Source organism: Callospermophilus lateralis, chromosome 4 (assembly GCF_048772815.1).
Source record: "Callospermophilus lateralis isolate mCalLat2 chromosome 4, mCalLat2.hap1, whole genome shotgun sequence".
In the NCBI taxonomy this organism is placed as follows: domain Eukaryota; kingdom Metazoa; phylum Chordata; class Mammalia; order Rodentia; family Sciuridae; genus Callospermophilus; species Callospermophilus lateralis.
The window spans coordinates 8,433,106-8,459,456 of NC_135308.1; the positions used below are offsets into that span (position 1 = coordinate 8,433,106).

At 44.1% G+C, this 26,351-nt stretch overlaps 1 protein-coding gene across 1 annotated transcript in view; it reads right to left on the reverse strand.

Annotated features, from left to right (window-relative positions):
• Window positions 1-3,927: 3,927 nt before the first annotated feature.
• Extl3 (exostosin like glycosyltransferase 3) overlaps window positions 3,928-26,351 on the reverse strand; it is a 49,375-nt gene continuing 26,951 nt past the window's right edge. Inside the window, exons 3-6 of the mRNA XM_076853529.1 lie at window positions 20,989-21,116; window positions 15,821-15,965; window positions 11,137-11,265; window positions 3,928-6,988 (exon numbers count right to left, since the gene is read on the reverse strand). Coding sequence (XP_076709644.1) covers window positions 6,779-6,988; window positions 11,137-11,265; window positions 15,821-15,965; window positions 20,989-21,116 — 612 coding nt within the window. The 3' untranslated portion in view covers window positions 3,928-6,778. The remainder of the gene's footprint in view (window positions 6,989-11,136; window positions 11,266-15,820; window positions 15,966-20,988; window positions 21,117-26,351) is intronic.

The following is a 26,351-nucleotide window of genomic DNA, read 5'->3' on the forward strand; positions in this document are numbered from 1 at the left end:
CTACCACTTACCAAAGTATAAAAGCTAACACCAAAAACTTCTAGTAGAAAAATATATAATAACACCATATTCATAATTTAGGGTAGGCACAGGTTTCTTAAGGCCCAGAAAGCAGCAATAAAGTTAAAATTATCTCATCAGAAATCCCTCATTTTATCTCTTTTGATGAGATAAAAATTATCTCATCAAAAATTTCCCAAAAGCTGGGAAAAATACTTTGTTACACAAGATGTACCTGGGAATGGACTAATTGTCCAGGGTAAAGAACACCTGAGGGCTGGGGCTGTGACTAGGTAGAGCCCTAGCATGCATGAGGCACTGGGTTCGATCCTCAGCACCACATAAAGTAAATAAAGACACTGTGTTATAGTTATACCTATAACTAAAAAATAAATATTTATTTTTAAAAAATCCACCTAGAACTCAAGGACAATATATCCATCGGATGGAAGGTTATTCAGTGATTTAAAAAAAAGAAATGAGTATCAAATCATGCAACGGAATTAAGGAAACTTGGATGTATAGTATTAGGTGGAAGAAGCCAACGTAAAAAGGCTGTGTGCAGGAGGAGTCCAACAGCGACATTCTGGGAAAGGCAAACCTGGACTGGAGGGTAGGGAGAAGTCAACGGGTGGCTCATAAAAACGAGGGCCTTTCAGGCAGTGAGACGTTCCATATGGAATGGTAATTGTAGAAACATGTTGTAATACATTTGTCAAAAACTAAACATAAACAGTGGACTCTGATGCCAACTATATGAAAAATGTGTCACTAAACAATCTTTTCATGGACAAAAAAAACTGTACAGATACTTCATAAAGGAAATATACATAAATGATATAAGCCTATGATAAATGCTTAGCATCATTGGTCATCAAGGAAATGCAAATTGAAACTTTACGATACAATCATCATTCACTTTTCAGATCTGCTAAAATCAATCAAGAGGACCAACTATACCATCTCACGGCAGTGAGGACTCAGAGCTGGAACACTTCATTGCTGGTAGTACAAAATCAAACATTCACTTTGCAAAGAGATCTAGCAGTTTCTTATGAAACCAAACACATTTGGGTCTACCATATTGCCCAATGTTCCACTCAGGTATTAATCCAAGAGAAAGGAAAGGCCTTGTACATGAGTGTTCACAGCAACTTTATTCGTAAAGACCAAAACTGGAAAGAGCCCAAGTATCTGTCAATAAAATGGAAGGATTTTATTATATCCCTACAAGGGAATACTGCTCTGCAATAAAAAGTACCAGATGAACTAACACCTGCAACATTGGATGATCATGAAAACACTGCCAAGTTCCTGGAAGCCTCACACAAATAAAAATTGTATGATACCATTTACATGAATTCCAGGATAAGGAAAACTATCCAAGATGGAAACAAATAAGAGCATTACTTGTATTCAGGTGGAGGGGGCAGGGACTGACTGGGAACGAGCATGAGGGAAATTTCTGGATTGAGCAACGTTCTATATCTTTAGAGGGGTTTGGGTTATAGAGTGTATAAGTTCATCAAAACTCAAGAGAATGCACACTTAGGATTTGTGCATTTTAGTGTGCAATATTTTCATTAAAAACAGAAACACAGCAGCTCAAAAGGTTGAGGCAGGAGGATCACAAGTTCAAGGCCAGTATCAGCAACTCAGCAAGTCCCTGTCTCTAAATAAAAAATGGACGGGGGATGTGGCTCAGTGGCTAAGCGCCCCTGGGTTCAATCCCAATACAAAAACCCCCCAAAAAAACATATTAACTTCCAATTGATGTATGTGCTTATGTATTTAGAAGCAAGTATACTGATGTCACTAGCTTATTTGGCAATGTACCAAAAATATGACAGATGAAAGGATGAGCCAGGATGGATAAGTGGCTGGGGATGGAGAGGTGGACTGCCATAAGTCAAGTAGAGTCAGCAGATGGGTACACGGTTTATGTTTTTATAATAAGATATTAGAGCCAATAGTTTTAATATTTTTTAGTTGTAGATGGACAGAATGCCATTTATTTATTGATTTGTTTTTATGTGGTGCTAAGGATTGATCCGAGTGCTTCTCACATGCTAGGCAAGCACTTTTCCAGAGCTACAACCCCAGCCCTGGAACTAATACCTGAGATAAAATTTAAATAATTTTGTGCTGACAGCCCTTCAGTTTATTGACCAGGATTTGTAGTTTCATAAACATAAAGCCAAATATAGAAAGATATAACAATTTGCCTAATTAAAACAGATCAGAAAACAGATGAAATTAAATAGCAAATCAAACCTGGTCCTGTCAGGGCTTCCCACCCTACTTACTTTCATGCTCTCCAGGCCTTCAAATCTAGACACACTATCTTACTCCCTTCATCAAGGAGATCGGAGGGCTAGCTCAGTGTTAGAGCATTTGCCTAGCATGCTTGCTTCTCAGCAAACAAAAACAATTTTTTGTTTTTTTTAATAATAAGTGGGTCTGAGGCTTTCAGGGGTGGAGGCTTCCTTTACCTGGCGCCTGGCCCTGGCAGTACTCAGGCACTGTTCAACTTGCTGCCAGGTGTGACTTTGGTAGGACCCTCTTCAGTTCCTTAAATAATTAATTCATCAGAAAACCACCTATTAGGTGCTGTATTCCCAGGAAGCTTCCTCACGATGCCAGGGTAGTGGTAACCTATCACCATTCAGGAGGCAGTGGCCATAGTCAGCCAGCCTGTGGCTCTGATAGGAGACACAGGGACAACAGACACTTCTGAGGAGGCATCCTGAGGGCTGTGCTGCGGACAAACCATGAACGAAGCCCTGGCACTCAAAACAGATGGGATGCAGAAGAGCCACCAAGAAGTTTGCAGGATTTTACCGAAAAGAGTTAGTTTTCACTGTGTGCCATGTGGCGGGCTCTTTACTTCTTTATACCATATGATAAGCAGAATTTTTGCCATCTTATTGGTTAAGCCCTGAAATAGATGAATTGCTCTCCACTAATGTCACAGCCAACACAGGATTTGAGCACATGTACACTACTCCTGAGCCCATACCCCCAATCATAGCATTATCCTTCTTAATAGCATTTTTGTAAACACAAGCCTTCAACTTGAGTGACAGGCACATCACCAGCTGGCAGAAGCCCCTTGGGGTACCTGGGTAGACTGGAGCCAGAAGTGAGCACATTTTCTCCATGTGCAGTGAGACGCACTGCCTGGGGCCTCATGTGCTTCCTCAAGTCCTCTGGGGCTGGGCAGGTGGTAACAAGGAGATCCTTGGGTGGTAGCCGCCCCAGGTCCATTCTCTAGACTGACCCCACAGCTGCTGCAAATGAGTCTGATCAACCTCAGCCCTGCTTCAACAACCTTTGATTTTGACCATTCTTAGATGGTGTCGCAACCCAAGCTCCCATCTCTTCCGTTCTCCTCCATGACTCAGGGTATTCTTCTGACCCACAGTCATATGGAAGTTCTAGGGTTGTAGATTCCAAAGGACTAGGCTGTGATACTGAAGCAGCAGCAACTAGAGGTGTAGGTAGAGGTGACTCCTGTCAGTCACATGATCCACAGAGCAAGCCCTCTTCCCTCTGCTGGGCCACGGACACTTAGCTTCCCCAGCACAATATACCAAACTGACGCTCTTTAAAATTCCTGTAGGAAAATGAAGTCTGAATGTACACCACAGCCCCTGAAATAAGTGACACCTGAATGCGTGTCTGGTCAAAACGGCTCGTCCCAGAAATGGATGCTGGAAAGGTTGCCTGGACCCATTCATACAATGTTTGGCATCCCCTCAGCCAGGCTCCAAGCAGCTCCAAGACCTGTCACACAGCCCACAGCCTGACTTGGGACTGCTGCTGGCTGACCATGCACTGGTGACCACCTGGAATCAGGCCAGCACCTTGGTTCACTCTTCTGTCCCTGCTGAGGAAAATCACAAAAAGACTTCAAAGCTGCTTGAGATAAAGTCTCCATTTATTTTTGTTTTTGTTTTTTGTTTTGTTTTTTTACAAAAAACGTAAGACCATTGTGCTCATGGTTGGAAAAGGGGTGGATGGATGCACATGGCATGATACCAAAGAGCCCCCTTCAAAGCAGCATCTGGAACGAGGTGCTCCCTGGGCGCACCCAGGCAGCTCCTGGACAGATGGCTCCCAGCCATCCAGCTCCTCTTCCTGGACAGGACCCGTTCAGGGTCGGTGAGTCCTGTGTGAGGCGCAGCCCCCACCAAACAGAAGCACTGCTGGGGACAAATGCGCAAGGCCTGTGAGCACCTAGGAGGCTGTCACCAAGCTGGGCAGTCCTTGCCCTCAACGTGAAGAGCAAGCTGGCTAGCTGGAAGCAAAGCTGTCTCATCGAGAGCTGAGGCCATGGAACAAGTCCTCCAGAACACAGCCAAGGAGGGCTGCTTCCCTGTGGCAGAGTCCCCACTATCCGGTGTCCCACAGTAAGCAGCATCAAAGGTAGGGCCCAGGGACTCTCCCCATCCCATCTTGCAGACAGCAGGCATTCCCAAGAGCACCTTCCTAAGAAACATGCATGTCCAACTGCTTTGCCCGTCACTGCTGAGGACAGTGCAGGAATAGGTCAGTGTCGACCAGGGGTCCTTCAAGTCAGTGTCCTGTCAGTCCCAACAGTGCTATCCCTGTTTGACCCTCCAACATCACAGCCTCCCTACAGCACATTTTGATGGTATCCATGAATGAACCACACGGAGGGACCCACGGATCTGCCCCCACTGAAGGGTCCTGCCACACAGACAGCTCTTCCCCAGGTCTCCACTGCATCCTCACATTAAAAGAAACAAAATAGCAGCCACATATATAGCTCAAAACACCACACTCTTTGGCTCCCCTGACAGAAGAAGGTTACTACTAAAATTAATAGTCCAGAAGTCAAGGAAAGGGCAGTTAGAAAGTAGGGTAAAGGGGTCTGGACCCCTTTGCTGGTTGCTGAGAAGCATAACCAAATTCCCCAGGTAGCTGCCTTGGCAGGAGCCACAAAATGCCAGTGGGAAGGTGTGGCAATGCCAGCCTGGGAGACCTAGGGCCTGCTGGCCGATGAGGAGAGCTCCCTTGGGCCAAGCCAGCTCTGGAGCTGGTGGAATCTACAGGAAAGAGCCTGGCTTTAAAACAGTGGAGAACCCATTTGGTCCACACAGGCGAGAGGAGAATGTACCCCAAGAAATAGAAGCACAGGATGTCAAGGTCTAGGGAAGACGGAACTGGCTTAAGGCATGTGATGACCAGGACAGACCTGAGCTTTTGTTTGACTGCTGGGAACCTGTGCTCAACTCCACTTCCAGAAGTGGGGCTCAGAAAAAAACAGTGGTTATGGGCTAAATCCCCAACAAATGACACCAACACCCTCCTGAGTTCCCCCACTGCCACTGTGACCAAAATTAGCTTATTTCACTTTCAGCCCAGGGAACAGAAATTAAACTGGTAGTGGAAACATAACAAAGTGTGAACGCCTGTTAAAGTCCAAGGCTGGATTTGAACTGCCCTAGCACATCACAGCCTCCCACTGTCCTAGCACACACCAGACCTCAGGGGGTCCTACAGACAACCTAGCATTAGGGGTCCAAACACCACAGGTGACAGGTGGAGGTCCAGACAGAGGTGGGGGAAGGTGAATTTCACCAAGGTATTTATCCCAAGGCCAAGTGCCTTGCTGCAAGTCTTCTTCCCGGCCAGCCGGGTGGGATCCTCAAAGGTCACGTGCTTGTTGTATGCCAGAGCTAGCAGGCCCACAGACCACAACCACATCTTCAGGTGCAGCCTGCAGCTTTCCTGCATCTCATCCAAGAGAACATCTGAAGGAAGCCACACTCCAGAGGCACATGCTGTTCCCAGGAGGGCCAGCCAACCAGAGCCATTTGGCAGTGTGGGCCTTACTCCTGCCTCATTCTCTACTGCTTTATTCCTCTCTCTCAAATAAGGGAGAGAATGAGAGAGCAGGGGTAAGTCCTGGGACAAGCTCTGGCCCAATGACAAATCCTCAACCACTAGACCCAGCAGGTCACTCCCCACTTAGCTGCTCTCTCCATGGTGCAGATCATCCCCAAGCTCCCTGGAGGAGGAACAGGAGGAGAAGCTGATTACAGATCAACAGCTGGCAAAAGAAAGGGTCAGGAACAGACCACAGATCCAGTCTTGTCCAAGGCCTGGTAAGAAGGCCAAGTCCATCCCTTTCTTTTTTCTGCACTCAGATGTCCCTGGGGCATGGGAGAGGTAAAGGATAAGCCAGGTAACAAGGCCAGAATCCATTTCCTCCCAATTGCAGAACACAAGGAGTCTGGTAGGACCCTCCGACAGAGAGAGGGGCAAAAATTTCAGACTCCTCCCACCAAATATATATATATATATATATGTATATGTATGTGTGTGCATACATATGTACATACACATATACGTGTATATATGCACACATATATAAATAAGCCTTGAATGGCAGATCTGAAACTTTCTCTTTTTAAATAATAATAATAGTTGTTATTGAATTTAAAAACCACAAACCAGCTGTCCTGGGCTTTTGAACTAGTGACTCTCCAGAGTCCCCATGGTCCTCAGTGTGCGCTATCAGTCAGTGCCCTGTGTGGAAACCCCAGGTCTGATGACCAGGATTCCAGGCCCAGTGTGGCCGACTTCAAGAAAAAGGCAGCTATTTCCTTTCCACTCTTCCTGCTGCCTCTCCCAGCAGAGGGTCTGGGCCACCCACCCAGTGGATGTCCCCAAGGTCCTTAACACCTTGGGAACCTTGGGAGCCATCTCCCTCACTCTGCCCTTCCTCTCCCCAAAACCTGCAATGCCCCTAGATGAACTTGAAGCACTTGGTCTTGTCATGGGGCAGGCGGGTCTTGAACAGCACAGAGTCCACCCTGAACTGAGTATATAGGAGGGGCATGTACCCGTACACCTTGACAAAGAAGTTGATACACTTGTGGCGCTCATGAAAGTGGGAATCGTCATGTGACAGGGCCTGAGGGCATCCTGGGCATCGGAAAGTCCATCGTGATGTCACCTGGGAGCAGGGAAGAAAGAACACAGCGTAAGAATCATAATGCTCAGGTTGACAGGAACCTGGCAGCTTTGCCAACCCAACACCATTTCCAGTGACACGCAGAACCAATGGCCCCATTCACACAGAAAGTCGGAAGCCAGGACATGAGCTCAGGGCTCTTTCCCACCATGTGCATATTTAAAACATTAGTAAGGCATACTTTCCAAATGACCTGAGCTTAACAGATATCAAAGACATTACAACATTTACTGTTATTTGCCTCGGTAATTCTACTTCCAGTATTTATCTTGGTTGCATAGCAAGATGTTAGTAAAATGTTGTTCATTTCATGTTTTTAACAGCAAAATACTGGAAAAGTACCCAACAAATGGGAAGTAGTTAAATGGTTATAAAATACTATATGTCCATTTATGGAACTGGAAAACATCATGCTCATGAAATAAGACAGACTCAGAAAAATCAAAGATCAAATGTTTTCTCCTTACATGTGGAAGCTAGAAAAAAAAAAAAAAGGAAAAGAAAGGTGGGAGATCAGATATCATAAATACACAGGGAGGATCAGAGGAGCAGAAGATGGTGAAGGGAAAGTCACCTCAAGAATGTCACACACAGAGCTGAGGCTAGAATTTATACTACTTGTGTGTCCTGCAAAGCCTCAATATGCTAATATAGTTTAGACAGGTTTCTAATAGGCAGTGACCCCAGGCACAGGAAGAAACAAATGCAGATTTTCATGGCACACAATCCCAATTCTACTGTCCTTTCTATCCCGCCCCTCCGACACACACACTTCATTTCCCTTTATCTAATCCATTGAACTTCTACTCTTCCCCTCCCCACCCTCCCTTGTTATGGGTTAGCATCCACATATCAGAAAATATCTGGCCAACATTCCACTCTGCTCTCACTGAACCTGAACTGTTCCTCCTCATCCCAGACACCAGAATCCAACCTTGGAAGAAGTCCTCTAACCTGCAAATCACTCCATTCAACAACAAGATTTTATAACTGCTGAGGGGCTGGGGTTGTGGCTCAGTAGTAGGGCTCTTGCCTAGCACATGTAAGGCCCTGGGTTCGAGGTATTGTGTCCAACTATAACTAAAAAATAAATATTAAAATCTTTTTAAGTTTTTAACTGCTGTTTTTACTGATGCAGTAGTTTCTACCTGTCTTAAATCATGTAACCCATCAGTAAAAACACTGACACTGTATCCCCAATATATTTTTGGATACATACACACATATATGTATAGGAAATTAATATAAACTCAAGTTTGAACATTTATATTCAGTCCTGTGGAAATGTTCTTGCTGTACTCAGTAATGGTAAGGAAAATCCTTAGTAGATGCTGAAAACTAGGACCACCGAGAACAGAGAATGGGCTGAAGCTCCCCTGCCTCCCCTCTAGTCCTTCACACTGAAGCTTCCCCTTATTCTCAGTGGTTTCTAAGATTTTAATCCTTTATTCCTAAGGAAGCGTATCTCCATACTATATCTTTCCCCTCCTTGCAAAAATAATAGATTATTCCAAGTAATATATTAACTCCTTTTTCTTTAAGTCAATATTGTTAAGACACTGACCATTATTGAAAGAACACTGTTAAATCAGTCAAACCTAACTCAAGGAAGCAGCTGATCATCCTATTTCAAACAAGGAAAAGAACATTATGACAGTGAAAATATGATGAAAAGAGAAGGGGAAATCACTAAATTGCCAGTCTCATCAATTTAGTGAGGTGCTAAGCAACTCAATGAGATCCTGTCTCTAAATAAAATACAAAAATGGGGGGGGGGGCTTAGTGGTTAAGTGCCCCTGAGTTCAATCCCCACCCCCGACCCAGAGAAAAGTAGTACCAATCTAGAATTGTTCTTATATTTCAGTATGATTGACAAAATTCACCAAGATTATTATTATTATTTTTTAAGTTTTCACTTGATAAGAGTTGCATCCAGCCAGGCGCAATGGCACACACCTGTAATCCCAGCTACTCAGGAGGCTGAGGCAAGAGGATCACAAGCTCAAAGCCAGCCTGGGCAACTTAGTAAAACCCTGTCTCAACATAAAATTAAAAGGTTGAGAATGTAGCTTTGTGTTTACCAATCATGTGTAAGGGCCTGGGGTCAAGCACCAGACACAAACACACAGACACACACAGACACAGACACACACAGAGTGTTATGAATACCATGCCCAATTATTTCTCTCACTCTACACCAAAAAGATGGCTTAGCTAGGACTGAGGATGTGGCTCAAGCGGTAGCGCACTCGCCTGGCATGCGTGCGGCCCGGGTTCGATCCTCAGCACCACATACAAACAAAGATGTTGTGTCTGCCGAAAACTAAAATAAATGAATATTAAAATTTTTCTCTCTCCCCCTCCTCTATCTTTAAAAAAAAAAAAAAAAAAGGCTAAGGAAACACTGGCCTAATAACATAGTAGACAAACATGTCTGCCAGTGCTCAGGTGATTGCCGTTACAGTTTCATACCTAATCACTCAGATATTTCCGAAATTTCAAGGATAATGCCATCTGATGTCCTACAGAGGCAGGAAAAGAAGCGTACATCTTGACTGAAGTCTAGCCACTGAAGAAAGGAACAAGTGAAGAATAGGAAATTTTCCCCAGTCGTTAATTTCTTTGAGACCTCTGCCTCTCTACCTTAAAGGTTATAAAGAAGTATGCTTTTCACTGTTTAATACTGGATCTGCCACTATACTTGGAAAATGTGTTGCTTTTATTTGTATAGCTGTGATCATGATTCAGATTTTTTTTTTAAATCAACTATTTGATACATGAGTTTACTAAGTGTTCTTTTGTGAGGCTTTACCACAAGTCTCAGCAACAGAAAAAACTACAAGGTGATCAGGAGTTAAGGAATAACCATGGGAAATACATGGCAAAAGATTTGCTTAGTGGGGCTGGGGCTGTAGCTCTGTGGTAGAGGGCTTGCCTTGCACATATGAGGCACTAGGTTCACTCCTCAGCACCACATAAAAATAAACAAGATTAGAAAAAAAAAAAGAAAAAAAAAAGATTTGCTTAGTGAAACTGGATGCATGAGGCTCCCAAATGCATTTCTCTCCACCTTTGTTATACTTTGTTGTATTGAATGAATGTCCTCTAGTTACCACACTGTTTACCCCTAAATATACAACTGAAGTTATTAGAACATGCTGGCAGATAACTTAATCTAGAAATTACCTTTGAAATGCAAGAATGAAATATGCACACGATATCATTCACTCACAGCACGACACCCACGAAGGAAACCTGTGTCCTAACCCTTACTGGGGTGCTTTGTTGCCTGAGCCTGCAGCGATGGGAAAACGGATGGAACCAAGTTTTCTGTGTGCTGAATGTGAAGTTGGCCTATCTAGTCCAAGCCTGATCAGCAACTCCAGAACAAAAATCAGAATGCAAATTTCCAGAATTCTGAGTTTACTGCTTTTGAGCAAATAACTTATATAGTACCTACTTATGTGCCATACACTTCTTAGAGGTTTCCATGTGTTAACGCATAACTCCTTGGTTTCTTGTTTGATGGACACACCCACCCCACATCTCCCCACCCTCCTATTTGGCAACTTGGTAAAGCCTATGGACTCCTGAATGATTTTAAATGCAAAAAATAGACTACATGGGATTACAAAAGAAACAAATCATATTGAAATACAGTAATGTACATAGCTGTTTTGTTAACACCATAAATAACCAAATGTAGGGAAAAGTTAATAACTACCACAAATTCAAAGCAGTGATGGACTGAAAGCCTAATTTAAGAAATTGCAGCAAATCTGATATGAAAATATGTGATTTTTTCTGGTCACAGATCAGTTATAGCATATACACACACACTATCCTTAGGAATCGTTGCCTACTTTATAACTGAAGGAAATACTAAATTTCAATCATAGATGAGTGAAAATAAACCCGCAACATCCTTTCCTCCACGTTCCAAGCCCTCGGAGTATCCATCGACCTCAGGAGTAAAGAGCCCTGTAGTATCAATTCTAATCCTGCAGTCAAGTGGTCATCACCCATTTTACAAGGGGACTCAGGCACGACACCTTTATGGACTGCAGTGTAGCCAAACAAATGAATTAAGTTTGTGTGCATGCACAGTCCCAAAGGTAGTGGGGCCTCACCTTGATGGGGGGCTTCCGAGTGATGTGGGAAACAAGGAAGTTCATGGCAATGTCCTCACAGTTGATATATTCGTCCACCATATCTCGGATGGCCTGGGGCATCACATAAGAATACAGGTAGGCATAATACTGTCAGGAGAAAAAAGGGAATCACATACTGTTAGAGGACACAGTTCTTTGGCTTTCAGCAAAACTACACATGGATCTAAGGGCTGGCTGAAAGTGTGTGGAGGTGTTTGGGATGTGGCAATAACTGGGAAGCACTACTGGCACCTGGGGAGTTGGGCCAGGGTTGCTAACTACCTTTCAACACAAATCTGCAGTAAAGGATCACCCCATTCAAACTACTGTTGTTCCCCCTTTTGAGAAACCGAACTCCATCATGTGATTTCATTGGTATTTCAGCAATGTTGAAATCAATAACAAAGCTTTGTAAAAGCTATCCAGACACTGGTTCAGTTGAACAATATTCTACCTATGACAGTGGTGATAAGAAATAATGAGGGGAGAAAGACTGGTTATCTTCTCAGTTCTCAAGAAATCACAGAACCATGAGACATTCAGTCTCTCTGGCCTCAGATTCCTCCTCACCATGGCCACCAGCTGCTCTCTGCTCCCAGCTATCACCACCTCCTGCCTGGCATACCCAGGGTCTCCCTGCTGCAGTGTCTCTTCCCTGCATGCTATTTCCCGCACAGCGGGGGGGGGGGTTAAACAGAAGTCCAACTCCAAACCTATCCTGCCTTTACTCCACACTCTCCAACTGCTTCCCTTCCCACTCAGAGGATAGCCAGTCTTTAAATCATCTCAGGGAGCCAGGCACCGTGGCATGCTCCTGTAATCCAGATCCCTGGGAAACTGAGGCAGGAGTCAGCCTGAGCACTAGGTGAGAACCTGGCTCACCTTCAAAGGGCTGGGCACGAAGATCAGTGGTAAAGTGCCCCTGAGTTAAACCCCAGTACCAAAAAACAAACAAACAAATGTTAGATACATGTTCAAAATCTTTATTAGGCATTTATGATCAAAAAACTTGACTGTGGTACATTTGGAATGACCAATTTACTTTCTTTCAAGGGCAAAGGCAAGCGTGCAACTTTTGGTTTTGGATTTTTGTTTCTGTACTACTGGAGGCCAAATCCAGGGACTCACTCATGCTAGGCCTGAACTACATCCAAAGTCCTTTGATGAGTTTTTCCTCCCTTTTCTTTAAATTTTATTTTGAGACAGGGTCTCATTAAGTTGTCCAGACTGGTCTCAAACTTGCAATTCACCCTGCCTCAGCCTCCCAAGAAGCTGGGATTAAAAGCAGTGCCACCACACTCAGCTACTAAATGCATTTCTTTAAAATGTCACTTAAGAAGAGTGGAAATGGCAGGTCAGGTTCATGCATGTAAGAACCATCCACAGGGAGCTGTGGTCACAAAGCTCCAGCCAACTGCTGTGAAGCAGGAACACTGAGGGCCTGGCCTCCATTTTTATTTTGTTTTTTAAATGCCCTCACAGATCAACTGTTTCATTCAGCACAATTTTCTTGTTAGATAAAGAACGTCTAGGGGACATGACAAAATAGAAAATGATTATCAAAAATGTCAACTTTTGAGGGCTGAAAGAATGTTAACTTCAGGTAACAGGCAGCAAGTTTATTATCTCATAAGAAACACTCTAAGCAATGCCATTTCTTTGGAAACTTAATGAGACCCTATCTCAAAATTTAAAGGGAGGAAAAACTCATCATTGGAAACCTAAGAAACCTAAGGATTATTTTTTGACATTTACAATTTGATGTTTGAAGGTGAATATAACAAGTGCTTCTTTTTTTTTATGAGACTTTATTTTTTTAGAGCAGTTTCAGGTTCACCACAAAATTGTGAACAAAGTACAGAGATTTTCCACATATTCCCTGCCCTCTCCATTTCCATCCCCCGCCAGAGTGACACATTTGTTATGATCAGTAACCCTACGCCAACACATCATGATCACCCAAAGTCCACAGTTTACATTTAGGGCCCTTTTTTCTCCCATTCTTTTTACTTTTTTATTGGTGCATTATGGTTGTGTGTAACAACGGACTCGTTATATATGCATACACGTACACATTGTAGCAATACAGTTCGGACAATATCACTCCCAAGCACTTCCCTTCCACCCCCTAGTCCTTTCCCTCTGTTGTTTCCCTTTGATTTCCATGACATCTGCCTTTATCTTCCTTCTTTCTCTTTAGCTTCCACATATGAGAGAAATACTTCCCTTGACCCGAGTTTGATTTACTTCCCTTAATATAATGGCCTCTAGTTTCAGACATTTTCTTGGAAAGTGCCACAATTTCATTCTTCTCTATGGCTGAATAAAACTCCATTGGGTATACACGACACATTTTCTTTGTCCATTCATCCACTGATGGACACCTAGGCTGGCTCCACAGTTTGGCTGTTGTGAATTGTGCTGCTATAAACATGGGTATGGATTTATTACTGTAGTGTGATGACTTTAATTTTTCAGGACAATTACCAAGAAGCAGTATAGCTAGGTATATGGTTCCACGCCTGGTCTTTTGAGGAACCTCCATACCGATTTCCATAGTGGTCGTACTAATTTACAATCTCACCAAAAGTATAAAGTGTTCCTTTTTTCTCCACATTCTCTCCAGCATTTATTATTTGTGATCTTGTGATCTTGTTGACTGCCATTCTGACTGGTGTAAGACAAAAATCTCAGTGTAGGGAAATTTGCATCTGCCTAATTGCTAATGATGTTGAACATTTTTTCCTATATTTGTTATCCATTTGTATTTCTTCTTTTGAATTGTTTCATTTATTTGCCCAATTGGGTTATTTGAGTTCTTTATTTATTCTAGCTATTAATCCTCTGAGTGAAGAGGAGCTAGTGACGATTTTCTCCCATTCTGTAGGTTCTCTTCACATTCCTAATCGTTTCCTTTGCTGTGCAGAAGCTTTTTAATTTGATGCCATCCATTTATTAACTCTTGGCATTATTTCCTGAGCCCTAGGGGTCCTATTGAGAAAGTCATTGCTATATGCTGAAGTGTTAACCCTACATTTTCTTCTAGGTGTTGCATAGTTTCTGGTCTAATCCGAGGCTTTGATGCATTTGGAGTTTTTTGTGCAGGCTGGGGGATAAGGGTCTAGTCCCCTCCTTCTACATGTGGATAACCAGTTGGCCAAACACATTTGCTAAAAAGGGTATCTTTTCTCCAGTGCGTGTTTCTGGCACCTTTGTCAAGGATCACATGACCATGTCTGTGTGGTTCGTCCCCATGTCTTGCAGTCTGTACCTTTGGTCTATGTCTGTTTTATGCCAGGACCACACAGTTTTTGTTGCTGTAACTCTGTAGTCGAATTTGAAGTCAGGTATTGGGTGCCATCAGCACTGCTTTTTGGGCTTAGAATTGCTTTGACTATTCTGGGTCTTTTATTCTTTCAAATGAATATTTAAGACTTTTTTCTAGGTCTATGAAAAATATCATTGGTATCTTGTTGAGGATTGTATTAGATCTGCATATTGCTTTTGGTAATATGTTGGCCTCCATTTTTATCACAATCCAGATTTTTTTTACAAAATATTCTGATTTTTAAAAGGTGAAAATGGGTAACACTGGGGGAGCAAAAGCATTTCTGTGAGCCAAGTGGAGTTCCATGGCTGAGTTTGTAAATTTTGCTCTAGATTTTCAAATAGAAAAAACAATAAGCTTCATTCAGAAAACTATTTATTTATTTAAAATAAAGGGATATGACCATTACTTTTAAAAAGCAATCAGTTTGAGAAGGCAGATTTATCAGCAGACAAATAAATTCTCAAGGTATGAATGAGCACACACTAAGCAGTGGCTCCTGACATGAGCACTCGTTAGAGGTGGTTTCTTGACCACCTGCTGTCCAGCACTCTATCCCTCTCACCACACTTGCAATCTTGTCCAGATCCACCAGAGTTTGGAAACACCAGGGCAAACTTTAGGAATGAACTTCATACATTAAGTATTTACATTCAGACCTAGTGTGTACTTGACTCTTAGAGCACATCTCAACTCTGACCAGTCACTTCTCAAATGTTCAGTAGCCACATGTGGCCACAAGAGGCCAGTGACTAGTTTATAGAAGAGGAACAGAAGGAAGATGAGTCGGGAGCAAAACCAGCACAATACAGCACTAATAATACGGGGGAGGTACAGTGACTGAAGGGCTCACACTTTGGGTGTTCAGTGAAAACTGGGATATGAGTAGAGAAAGTGACAAGCTGAGGACTCAGGCAGAATTGGCAGGGCCCCCACAGAGATTCACAGTGGGCTGGGGACAGTAGTGGTTACTCTGAGTCAGAAGACCACTAGGTTTAGCCTGCTGATGCTGGGCCTGGGTGGGACGGCAATGCTGACGCTGGAAGGTCTGACAGCCCCTCTGGCCCAGTGCCTTCCATTAATACAGAGGAGGGCCAAACCCTGCAGGGAAACTGGCCTTCACAGCCTCATGCAACCTCACAGGCAGCCTTCATCCTAACTTTTTACTCCACAGTTTCACTAAGCATAACTGGAGTCTTTAAAAACAGGAATGACCTATCTCTACCACAGGAGAGCCACAGAAGAAGCCGGAGGAGAGCTGATGTGAAGACAGCATTTCACTACCAAAGACTCAACAGCTACTAAGAGCATGCCACCATAACCAGCTTGTCTCACCTTGTGGAAGAAGGCAGCACCTGTCAGCACCATGGACAGCTCACAGGAGTAGTTGGAGTTGTAGAGCCAGGACTGGTGAGGGATGTCCCACGCATGGTACCGGCCAGGGAAGCCCACGATGCGGTCCCGTGCTTCTCTCCACACCCTCAAAAACACAAGTGCACACACACCTGAGTACACAGCTCTCAGGCCATCAGGAGCACTTAAAAGGAGTGCCTTTACCTTGAAGGCTCTGACCCCTCAGGCTGTATATATGTGTGTGTGTGTGTGTGTGTTTTAATAAATCACAAGCCACACAGAATAAGAGGATATAAACCACATCGTGTGCTGCCTCCTTAATAAGCACTGCTTATTACGCCACTAGTTTCTGGCAGTCAGCATTTCTCCAGGGCTGAGTGGGAGTGGGTCTCCGGAATGTGATATGTACAGCAATCTACTAAGCAGCAGGAAGAAGAGATCCATATTTATTTATTTTCATTTAATTTAATTTATTTTAAAAGGCTTCCTTTTAACGAGCACCATGCCCGAGCTCAGCAGGGCACAAGCTCTGTTGTCTGTGTGTGCGTATTCTTTTCTTTCTCTCAGAGGGCACGTCATGGGGAATGTCATGGGGAATGTGTGGAGGCCACTGGTCTGACCCAAGAGACTCCAATGCACAGTCTGATTCCTAAACTGAACGGGGCTGAGCGAAACCTGAATAGTGAGAAGTGCTTTGCAGACCCATGTAAATGAAAGGTTCTATTACATCCGAGAAATAAATTGAGAATTCACTGTTTCAGTATGTTTGATAAGTTTCAAGAGAAATTTATGTATCATTTCCAAATTTATAGGCAAAGTAGAATAAATAAAACCAGTCCCAAGATTCATAGGCTGAAATCAAGAGAGTGAAAGACATCAGCTCCACCAAACCCAACAGGACCTAGAAGGTCTTTAGGAGATTCAAGCTGCCTGAGAAACACCCCTGCCCCAGTCAAGAATCTGATTCCTGAACCAAAAGATTCCACTTCCAAAGAGCTCCTCTCCCAATAAGGTTGAGGGCAACTAATCTAGTCCAACAGATGACAAATCACAACTTCTATCCCAATACCTTCATGTGTAGGTTTTTTTAGACAACTGAAAAAATAAATTTAAAAAAAAAAAAAGAAATTTAGTTACAGGTGGACACAATGTTTTTATCTTACTTTATGTGGTGCTGAGGATTGAACTCAGTGCCTCATGCATGCCAGGCAAGCCCTCTACAGCTCTGAGCCACAACCCAGCCCCTAGACAACTGATAATTTCTTGATTATGACAAAATATCACACAGAAAGTTTGTCTTTTTAAGAATGTGTAGTTCAGTGGCACTAAAGATATCTGCACTGTTGTGCAACCATCACCACTACCTACCTCCGGAACTTTCAGTTTCCCCAAATGAAACTTTGTCCCCTTAAACACTAACTCCCCAGTACCACTCCCTAACTATGTCCTCCCCAGGCCCAGGCACCCACCACTCTACCAGTCTCTATAGATCTGACTGTTCCGGGTGCCTCACTGAAATGGAATCACAGAGTACACCTTTGCGTACACACGTCAGAGAACTGCAGACGCTGCCCTGGTCACTCCGTGGATATCTTCTCCACCCCCACCCCATCTGCCTCCTCCCCGGCTGCAGAAATCTGAGTAGGTCAGGACCCATCTTTTGCCAGAGGGAAGGGTTCTTATATGGTCCCTTTCCTTTCATATCTAAGTCTGTTTCATTCTCACTCAGGTGAAAAAAGTAAACTGAGGAGGTTAATAAGGAAAAGCTTTTAGATCAAGGGATGCCCAAAGAGATGAGGAAAGATCAGGGCGGGAGGAAGTCAGGTGGAACATCAAACACAACTCACCAGTTCCACTACCTGAGGCTAAGCCTCAAATTTCAAATGACTATTAAGAGATCATTAAAAGGCTTTCTGTTATTTTTCTCACCACTTGGAAATCTGCTGAGAAATGGCATGGAAAAAGGTCAAAAGTTCTCCTAAATCAGAAGCTGCAGAAGTCAGCCAACCAGTTTCTTAATAAAATTCAAACTCATCAAAGCCGAGCCTCCTTATCTAAACCATTCTTGGGAGGGAGGGGTGACAGTCAATTCTCCTGTTAACACCCATGGCTCTGTTCACAGCCCCAGGGCCCTCAGAAGGCTCTAAACTGCATCATGCCATGTAAAAAATACACTCCCTCTCCCCACCACCTAGGACAACATCTGGATAGCAATAGGCCATTTCTGGAATGGTTATGTGGCTTTTGTCTTTCATACAGACAGGTGGACAAGCAGCTATTTATTTTTGTGTACAAAGGAACACATCCAGTTAGCAGGAATTTTTTTTAAGTCACAGCCAGCAACAGACTTGTTTCAATAATCTAGTTAAGAGGCCAAAGGAACTGAGAGAGGTTGTTGAGGAGAGAAAAGAATAGATGTTCTAATGTGTCAGAAATGTGTGGAGTCGTTCTTCATAAACAGATGTAAAACACACAGCAATAAAGTTGCTGCTTCCATCTGCCAAGAAACCTGAGGGTGAGCGAGTGGGGGGTGGGGGTGTACCCGAGGGTGAGCAAGGGGTGGGGGTGGGGGGGCTCCAGCACACAGAATGGAAGCGCAGCTGCAAAGAAAGAGCTTTGTCCACAATCCAAACTTATTTTGCAGGAGACCCCCAAGCAAGCCCACTCCAGAGCTTCTCAAACTATCTGAAGCACCCAACTAATTTTTCCCATGTGAACTAATATTTTGGTAAAATATAATAACTTATAACAATAAATGAAATGCATGGGCCCCCCGTTGCTTCTGGGCTGCCATGAGGTGAGCAGCTTTGCTCCACTGCACCCCTCCCTCTAGGATGTTCTGCCTCTCCACAGGCTCAGCCAGTCACCATAGACTGGCACCTTGAAAAATGTGAAAAATCTCTCCTCCTTTTAACAAATAAACTGAGTGTTTTCTAAAATACAACACCAAAGAACAAAGAAAACAAAGCTAAACTGGACTTCAGCAAAATGCAAAACTTTGTGCTTCGAGGGCTACCATCAAGCAAGCGAAAAGACAGACCATCAAGTGAGCAAAACTACTTGCAACTCATCTCAGGTAAGGTACTTGCTTCTAGAATATGTAGACTTATGACTTGATAATAAAAGGACAAATAGTGCCAACAAAAGTGGAACAGGTTCTAAACAGAAATTTCTCCAAAGAAGATACGCAAACGGCCAACTGGACTTGAGCACATGAAAAGAGGCTCATCATTAGTCACTAAATGAAATTAAAATGAGCTACCACTTCATACCAACTTATGATGGCTATAAATAAACAGAAAAGAACAAGCATGCACACGGACCTGGAAAAGTGGATCCTTGCACACTATGATGAGAGTGTAAAATGACACAACACTCTGGAAAGCAGCTTGGCAGGTTCTCAGAATGTTAAACTAGCTGCCCTGTGATCCAGTCCTTCCACTCCTAGGTATAGACTCTAAAGAAATGAAATGTTCATATGAACACTCACACATGGATGCGTGTAGCAGCATTATGGGGAACAGCCAAGATGTAGGAAATACCCAATGTCCACCAATGGATGAACGGACAAAGTGTGGTCTATCCTATCAAAGGCGTGAAGCACTGGTACCTGCTACTAGACCGATAAACCTTGGAAACATGAGGTTAAGCAAAAGGAGCCAGTCACAAAAGGCCACTTACTGTATAGTTTCACTTACATGAATTCCCAGAATAGGCAAATAATAGAGACACAAAGCTTAGTGGCTGCCTACAACTTAGAAGGGTTGCTAATGGGCACAGGGTTTCTTTTGGTGGTGATGAAATTTTCCAAAACTGAGGTAATTACACTCTGAACCACTGAATTACAGATTAAGTGAGTAAAATATATAAAAATTATGTTCAATAAATAATACCAAAAAATGAACTGCAAGAAAAATTATAACACAGTTGGATGCCATAACAATGCCAAACTGCTTTAAAAGTTTCTAAAGGCCTCCCCTCAGTTTTTGTACTCACCTCCCTGTGGATGTGTTAACACACTGACCCTAGGCCCACATACCAGTTACAACCCACACCGAACACCCTAACCCACCTCTCCTCTTACCTGTGACGTTCTCCCACCGGGATGCTTATGCTCTACAGCAAAGTGTCACTGAGATTCCGGAAAGCAGCACAGGGCCGTGGCTGAGCGGCTTCTGGAGTTAGCCAACCCTGCACTGGAATCCCTGCTCTGTCTGCCACTAACATTCTGGCTTCGTGGCTCTGTTCTCTGGAATCTCAATTTACTCCTATGTAAGAAGATATGACTATAACTTCCATGAAATTCTAGGCGTTCTGAGATAAACCAAAGTGCTCAGCTAATCCCCGGCACACAACATGGGCACCACAGATGTCAAGTCTCATCACCGCGACCTTCTCCTCCTCCCCCATCTTTCTACTGCATCTTTGTGTCCCACCCGCTCTTCCCAGGCCCAGGATTCTGTACGGCTTCAACGCCCAGCAACACAAAAGAACAAAGATACAGAACACGGAAGAACAATTCATGACTGGAATTCACTCATTCTAGCAGACTTAGCCTGAAGGCCCCTGGGGATCACATGGACCACATGTTCCTTTAAACATGGAGAAACTGACATCCAGAGTGACGACACATAGCCAGCAGCTGCAGGAGCTGGCCTCTCACTCCTCTACCTGCCTGGGATTTGGTCCCCATTCCTTTGATGACACCAAGCTCTGAATATTTTTGAGAGAATACACTTTGCTTCTACTCTAAGCCTACAGGGTTTAAGGTCAAGGATGATATACCTGCAGCTCCAGGAGCAGGTGCGAAACCCTGGTCCAGCCAATCAATGAATCCCACCTCCCTAGCCTCAGGGAAGAACCTATGTGAGAGCAGAGCAGGAGAGGACAAGAAGTAGAATCCTCCAACACCAGGGTCCTGGACAGCCCTGGCCGACATAGCCTTTCTACCTCTGCAGGCTTCTCTGTCACTGTCACCAAAAAACCCATTTTGCTCCCTAATCCAGGCCTGAGTTATTGTTTTCTCCCATTTTGCTCCCTAATCCAGGCCTGAGTTATTGTTTTCTCCCATTTTGCTCCCTAATCCAGGCCTGAGTTATTGTTTTCTATCACTTGCACACTCAAGTGTTCTTGACTGAAAAAGTCCTCACCGAAACCCAAACATGATTTCATCGTGGCGGAGGTGAGCATCATCATCAATGGACAGGATGGCCTCGGTTTCAATCTCATTCCAGGGCAAGAATCGATTGTTCAAACTGTTCTTCTCAGTACGAACCACCTGGAGCAAGGGAGAAAAATGCAAGAAATCAATGCCGCATTACAAAGCAGATTTAAAACTGTCCTTAGGTCCAAGAAGACTAGCTAAGTCTACTGAGTCATTTGGCCTGATTACCTACCGAATGTAAAATCAGGCATATGCCTTTCAGGAATAAAAACTGCCTTTCAATTAAAAAACTATACAAGGGGCTGGGGATGTGGCTGATACGGTAGCGCGCTCGCCTGGCATGCGTGCGACCGGGGTTCGATCCTCAGCACCACATACAAACAAAGATGTTGTGTCCGCAGAAAACTGAAAAATAAATAATAAAATTCTCTCTCTCTCTCTCTCTCTTTAAAAAAAAAAAACTATACAAGGATTTCACATTCAAACTTTATTCACTGTTAACCAATTTTCTTGTGAAACAAACTGATGCTGAGGATCTTCCCATTAACACAACCTAGGAAAATGAAAATATCCTTCCCAGAGAACACAAGGTGGCCGAGTGGAACCGAGGGTCCAGTTCCAGCCCCAAGACCCCCAGCCTATCCACAAATTCTTAAAAACCAAAATCTGAAATCCCTCAAGTCTACATCATTTCTGACCCACAACTTTAAGGCTTTGGGGGGAAATACAAAGCAGGAAAAAAAAAAAAAAAAACCCGCACAGCCTATCCTGTTGAGATCAGCCACTTCCCACTGCAGTGCCCGCCTCCAGTGCTGACCGCACAGCCCAAAGCCAGCTTCCCTCTCAAGCTGGACGGAGTGGAGCAAAGAGCCAGGTCCTCTGTCTATCAAGTCAATCACCCTGTACCCAAGCAAGGTGACCCATACATGCAAGGCAACATTTGCTTCATAAAACAAGGGTCAGTACTTCAAAGGGTAGAATGGTATTATAACCAAAAAAAAGTTTACTTGAACCAGACCCCAGATAAGCCCAGTTCACCTTCAGTGCAGCTGGTAGCTTTGTTAGTCGCCTGGCTGCCTAAGTCTCAATCATTAATGGCTGCAGTCATACTTAGACAGCTCAGTTTATTTTTACAGAATCTTCAGATAATCAGTCCCAGTGATGAGGAGCTTTCATTTCATTCTCAAGAAACAAAGAGCATCTCATGGAGAACGGTCTTTTTAGAAAACCGGGAAGGTCATCTTACTGTCAACAGATACTTCCCTTGTACTGAGGATAGCTCCTACCTGGCTTGGCGTGTCAGCTGTACCTGAAGTGTTGGAGCTTACATGTGGTTCCAAGGAACTCCATGACCAAACCAGCAAGCTCGCCTCAGCTTAAAACACCAGTCCTTCCCCTCTAAAAACAGTCTCCCCCAGAGACCCATCTGCCTGCAGATGCCTCTGGTCACACCCCCACTTGTCAGAATGTCACGTCTATGTTCTTGAAGCAGAGAACTTGTACTGGAATTAATTCATTCTAGCAGACTTTGTGGCGATCACATGGTCCACGTTTCTTTAAACATGGAGAAACTGACACCCAGAGTGACGAGATACAGCCAGCAGCTGCAGGAGTGGCCTCTCACTCCTCACCCCAATCCAGTCCTTCCCTGCTAAGCCGAGGCTAACTTTATGAACTTCTTCAATCCAAATGCATTCTTTTTTTTTTTTTTAATAATGAGTTCTTTTTTATTTTTTAGTTGTAGTTGGACACAATACCTTTGTTTATTTTTATGTGGTGCTGAGGATCGAACCCAGGACCTCGCACGTGCTAGGCGAACGCTCTACCACTGAGCCACAACCCCAGCCCAATCCAAATGCGTTCTTAATGTACATACCATCAATTATGTAAAATAACTCATCACTTGGAATGTCACTCTACCTCAACCCACAGGTGCTTCTGCCCAAATCACAGCAAAAGATCTGCAACAGGTGTGCTGCTACAGACACCAGGCATCAGAGCCAAGCAAGAGACACCAAAATCCACCTCGCCCACAAGCTTCAGACGTATATAACACCCCGTCTGTGGCAGAGGGCCTGCACTGGGCTTCAGAAACAGAACCAAGCAGCTGCGGCCCGAGGCAGGAGGAGAGCAGCCAATGCGGAGCCTCCAAGTTCCCATCTCAGCAGATGCTGACTCCCCAGGGAGCACCATTTGGCAAGTTTTGTAAGACACATCCCAGTTTCAGAAATGTTAAAACAAAAATGAGGTCCACCTCAGACAGGATGGAATACAGCAGCGGCTCAGGCCCCGTCGCACCCACCTCACCACTGACTCTTCATTCCCAACACACCTAGCATCCGCTTCTCACCACACTGCAATCCTGCCAGTTGGCTGAACTGCTCCTCAGCTGGAACAGTGGACATGCACAGCCAGGTCTCCCAGGGAAGACCCACCTCATGGAGTAGCTGAGAAACAGCTTGCACATTCACATGTAGCTGACCACTTTGTGGGTTAATCTCCAGGGGGCTCATCTACAGCAGAATTAGTGATGGCAAAAGAGCAGAGCCAGAGCACCCATGGGATCCACAGCCCAGCAGCAGTGACATCACTGGGGCCGTAGAGAGGCAGGCCCTGAGCAGCCCTGACAGGATCTGCGTTTCTCACGACGCCTTGTGACTGCTGTGCACACCAAATTCTGAGAAGTGTTAGAGCGAAGGGAGAAGCACGGCTTTGGAGTGAGGACCATACTAGCTACACCACCATGGCACCATGCTGTCCACAAAAACTGAAGTTATTTATAAGCCAAATAAGACAGACAACCAAAATGTGAAAAGGAGAAACAAAAAAAAAAACCTAAAATGATCATACTCTGATAGCTAGAACACATACAAAATAATCTAACTGGTTTACAAAATGAACCAAACCAAGAGAACCTACTTATTATAAGACCAGGGTGGAGTCAGAGATGGAGGAGCAACGTGGCCAAGACGTGGCCTGGATTTTACCACCAGCTTTTCAGTAAGTCTATTAAAATCCATCACTTGGGTAATCAAGAGGCAAGAAAGGAATCACCATTGATACTAGGAACACAGTGCCCCTCCCCTGGACCAGAACTGACAGCAAGACGTGCAGGTACAGGAACTGCATTTTAACCATAGAACAGTCATCAGAGAAAAGGAAAGCTGTGAGCATCACAGACACGCGTGTCAAGACTGCAGCTTTTTTTGTGGCTGGCTGAGTAGGTTGCCTTAAGGATTGAGAGCAGGGCAGGTGATGTGGCTCAGGGGCAAAGGGCTTGCCTAGCAGGCAAGAGGCCCTAGGGTGCAAAAAGGAAAAAAAAAAAAAAAAAATTAGAGCAGGAGTTCTCTAACAGGAGTGGTCGCCCACCCCTACCCACCAGGGGACATCTGGCAATGTCTGCAGACATTTTTGGTTGTCACAATGGAGTGTGAGCTGTTTGGGTCTAGTGGGTAGAGGCCTGAATGTAGCTAAATTTTGCAATGCAAAGGACAGCCTTCCCCTGACAAATGAAGAATGATTCAATCCAAAATGTCATTGGTGCCACTCCTGAGACACCCTGATTGAGTCGATCTCCAAAAAGATGAGTAAAGCAGACAGTATTTCAGGAATAACTGAAGTTCCTTATCCAAGGACCACCACCTCCTCCCATAACTCTAAGACTTCTGCCCTTACAAACTGCAAATATAAACTAAAGTTCAGGTGAGGTGAAGGAGGAAGGGATGGCGGTAAAGGAACTGCTTCAAAGCTGTAGTGCTCGATGGCAAGACACAAGCTCGGTCAAATAACCATTATTGGTTTTGGCACCAAAATCAGAAGGACAAAAAGATTCAAGAATTTCTAAAGGCAGATACAGAGATCAGCATTAGCCTCCAGGAGTCTGAAAAACGCTGAGAGAATGTAAAAAGAAACTGGTCAACAAGAGTATTAGTGCCTGACATTTAGGGGAAAGATTCTCATTTTTGATGATATTGTTCAGTTTCAAATTACAACAGCTCCCACCCACCCCAACACTGTCTATTTCCTGGTGTTATCACAGCACAGTGCTACTAGAAACTTACGGGTACACTCTGGTAACTTGTGAACATGAAGAATGATTTCAAATTAATGCTCTAATCACTGGTATGACATTAACCAGAATGAGCAGTGCACAGTGCCTGGCATATGATAGATTTCAACAGGTAGTTTACACAGGATGAGCGAATGAGCTGGAATTAGCACATAACTACGTCTTTCCGTTCTGTTTTCAGAATGATATAAATACCTGAAAAGATCAAAATTATCAATGAATATTCGAATCTTTTTAATATTAAAGAATGATAATTAGAAAGGAAATAGGAAGTCTGACAATATTTTAACCTAAACAAAAAACCCATCAGCCTACATGGGTCAAATGGGGAGCAGCACTCGCTACCATTCACCCTCCTGGTTTCACATCCCCTGCTCCCCAAGGGTGCCTCCCTGCTTCTTTGTTTGCCATTGTGCATAAAAGCACACCTTCCTTCTCATTCATCACAGCGGAACAGGGAGGAACTCTGCCACCTACTAAATTCAGCAACTTAAACACACTTAAAATGCTGTCCTTCTCTTTACCATCGCACTCGGCCCACCCCCACCAAGGGCCACAGCCTCCAGCCTCAACACCACAGCATGCAAACACAGTTTGTAACAAATCCACTGAGAAGACACTGTGCTTCCAGACACCACACGGCTGAGAACGGAAACAGCAGCCAACTTCAGCCTTCCAGCCTCCTCTTCCTCTAACTGAAGAAAGCAGCCAATCATGGGGCTGAGGAATCAGGAAAATGAGGCCCCAGCAGAGGCACAGACACCGGCGTATGTCCCTCACACCAGCCCAGAGTGAAACAGAGCTGGGGTGAGTGGGGAGGGGAGCAGAGAGGCCACCAAATGAATGGGCACCAGGACTCCTGGATTCTCCAAGGGACTCATTCATCAATAAACACCAAGTGGTGGGGGCCACAGCTGGGAAGTGCAGAAAAGGAAGGGAAAGGAGTAAGAAAATAACATGGTGAACTCGTTTTCCAATTATAACCTGGAATACTGGGCTAATACAGTACAGAAACTACCATACATTTTAGATTGGGACAAGTCTGTTTTAACTTATAAAATTTGGCAATGATCCCTGTAAAACTGAAGGTAAAACAGTATAAGTTAAAGTCAGGTGCAGTGGCACTCAGAAGGCTGAGGCGAGAGGATCCAAGTTCAAGGCCAGCCTCAATTGGTTAGGGCCTTGTTTTGGGTTGGTTGGTCTTGGTGCAGAGATCAAACTCAGGGCCTCCCACATGCTAGGCAAACACTCCACCACGGAGCTACAAACTTCACTGTATT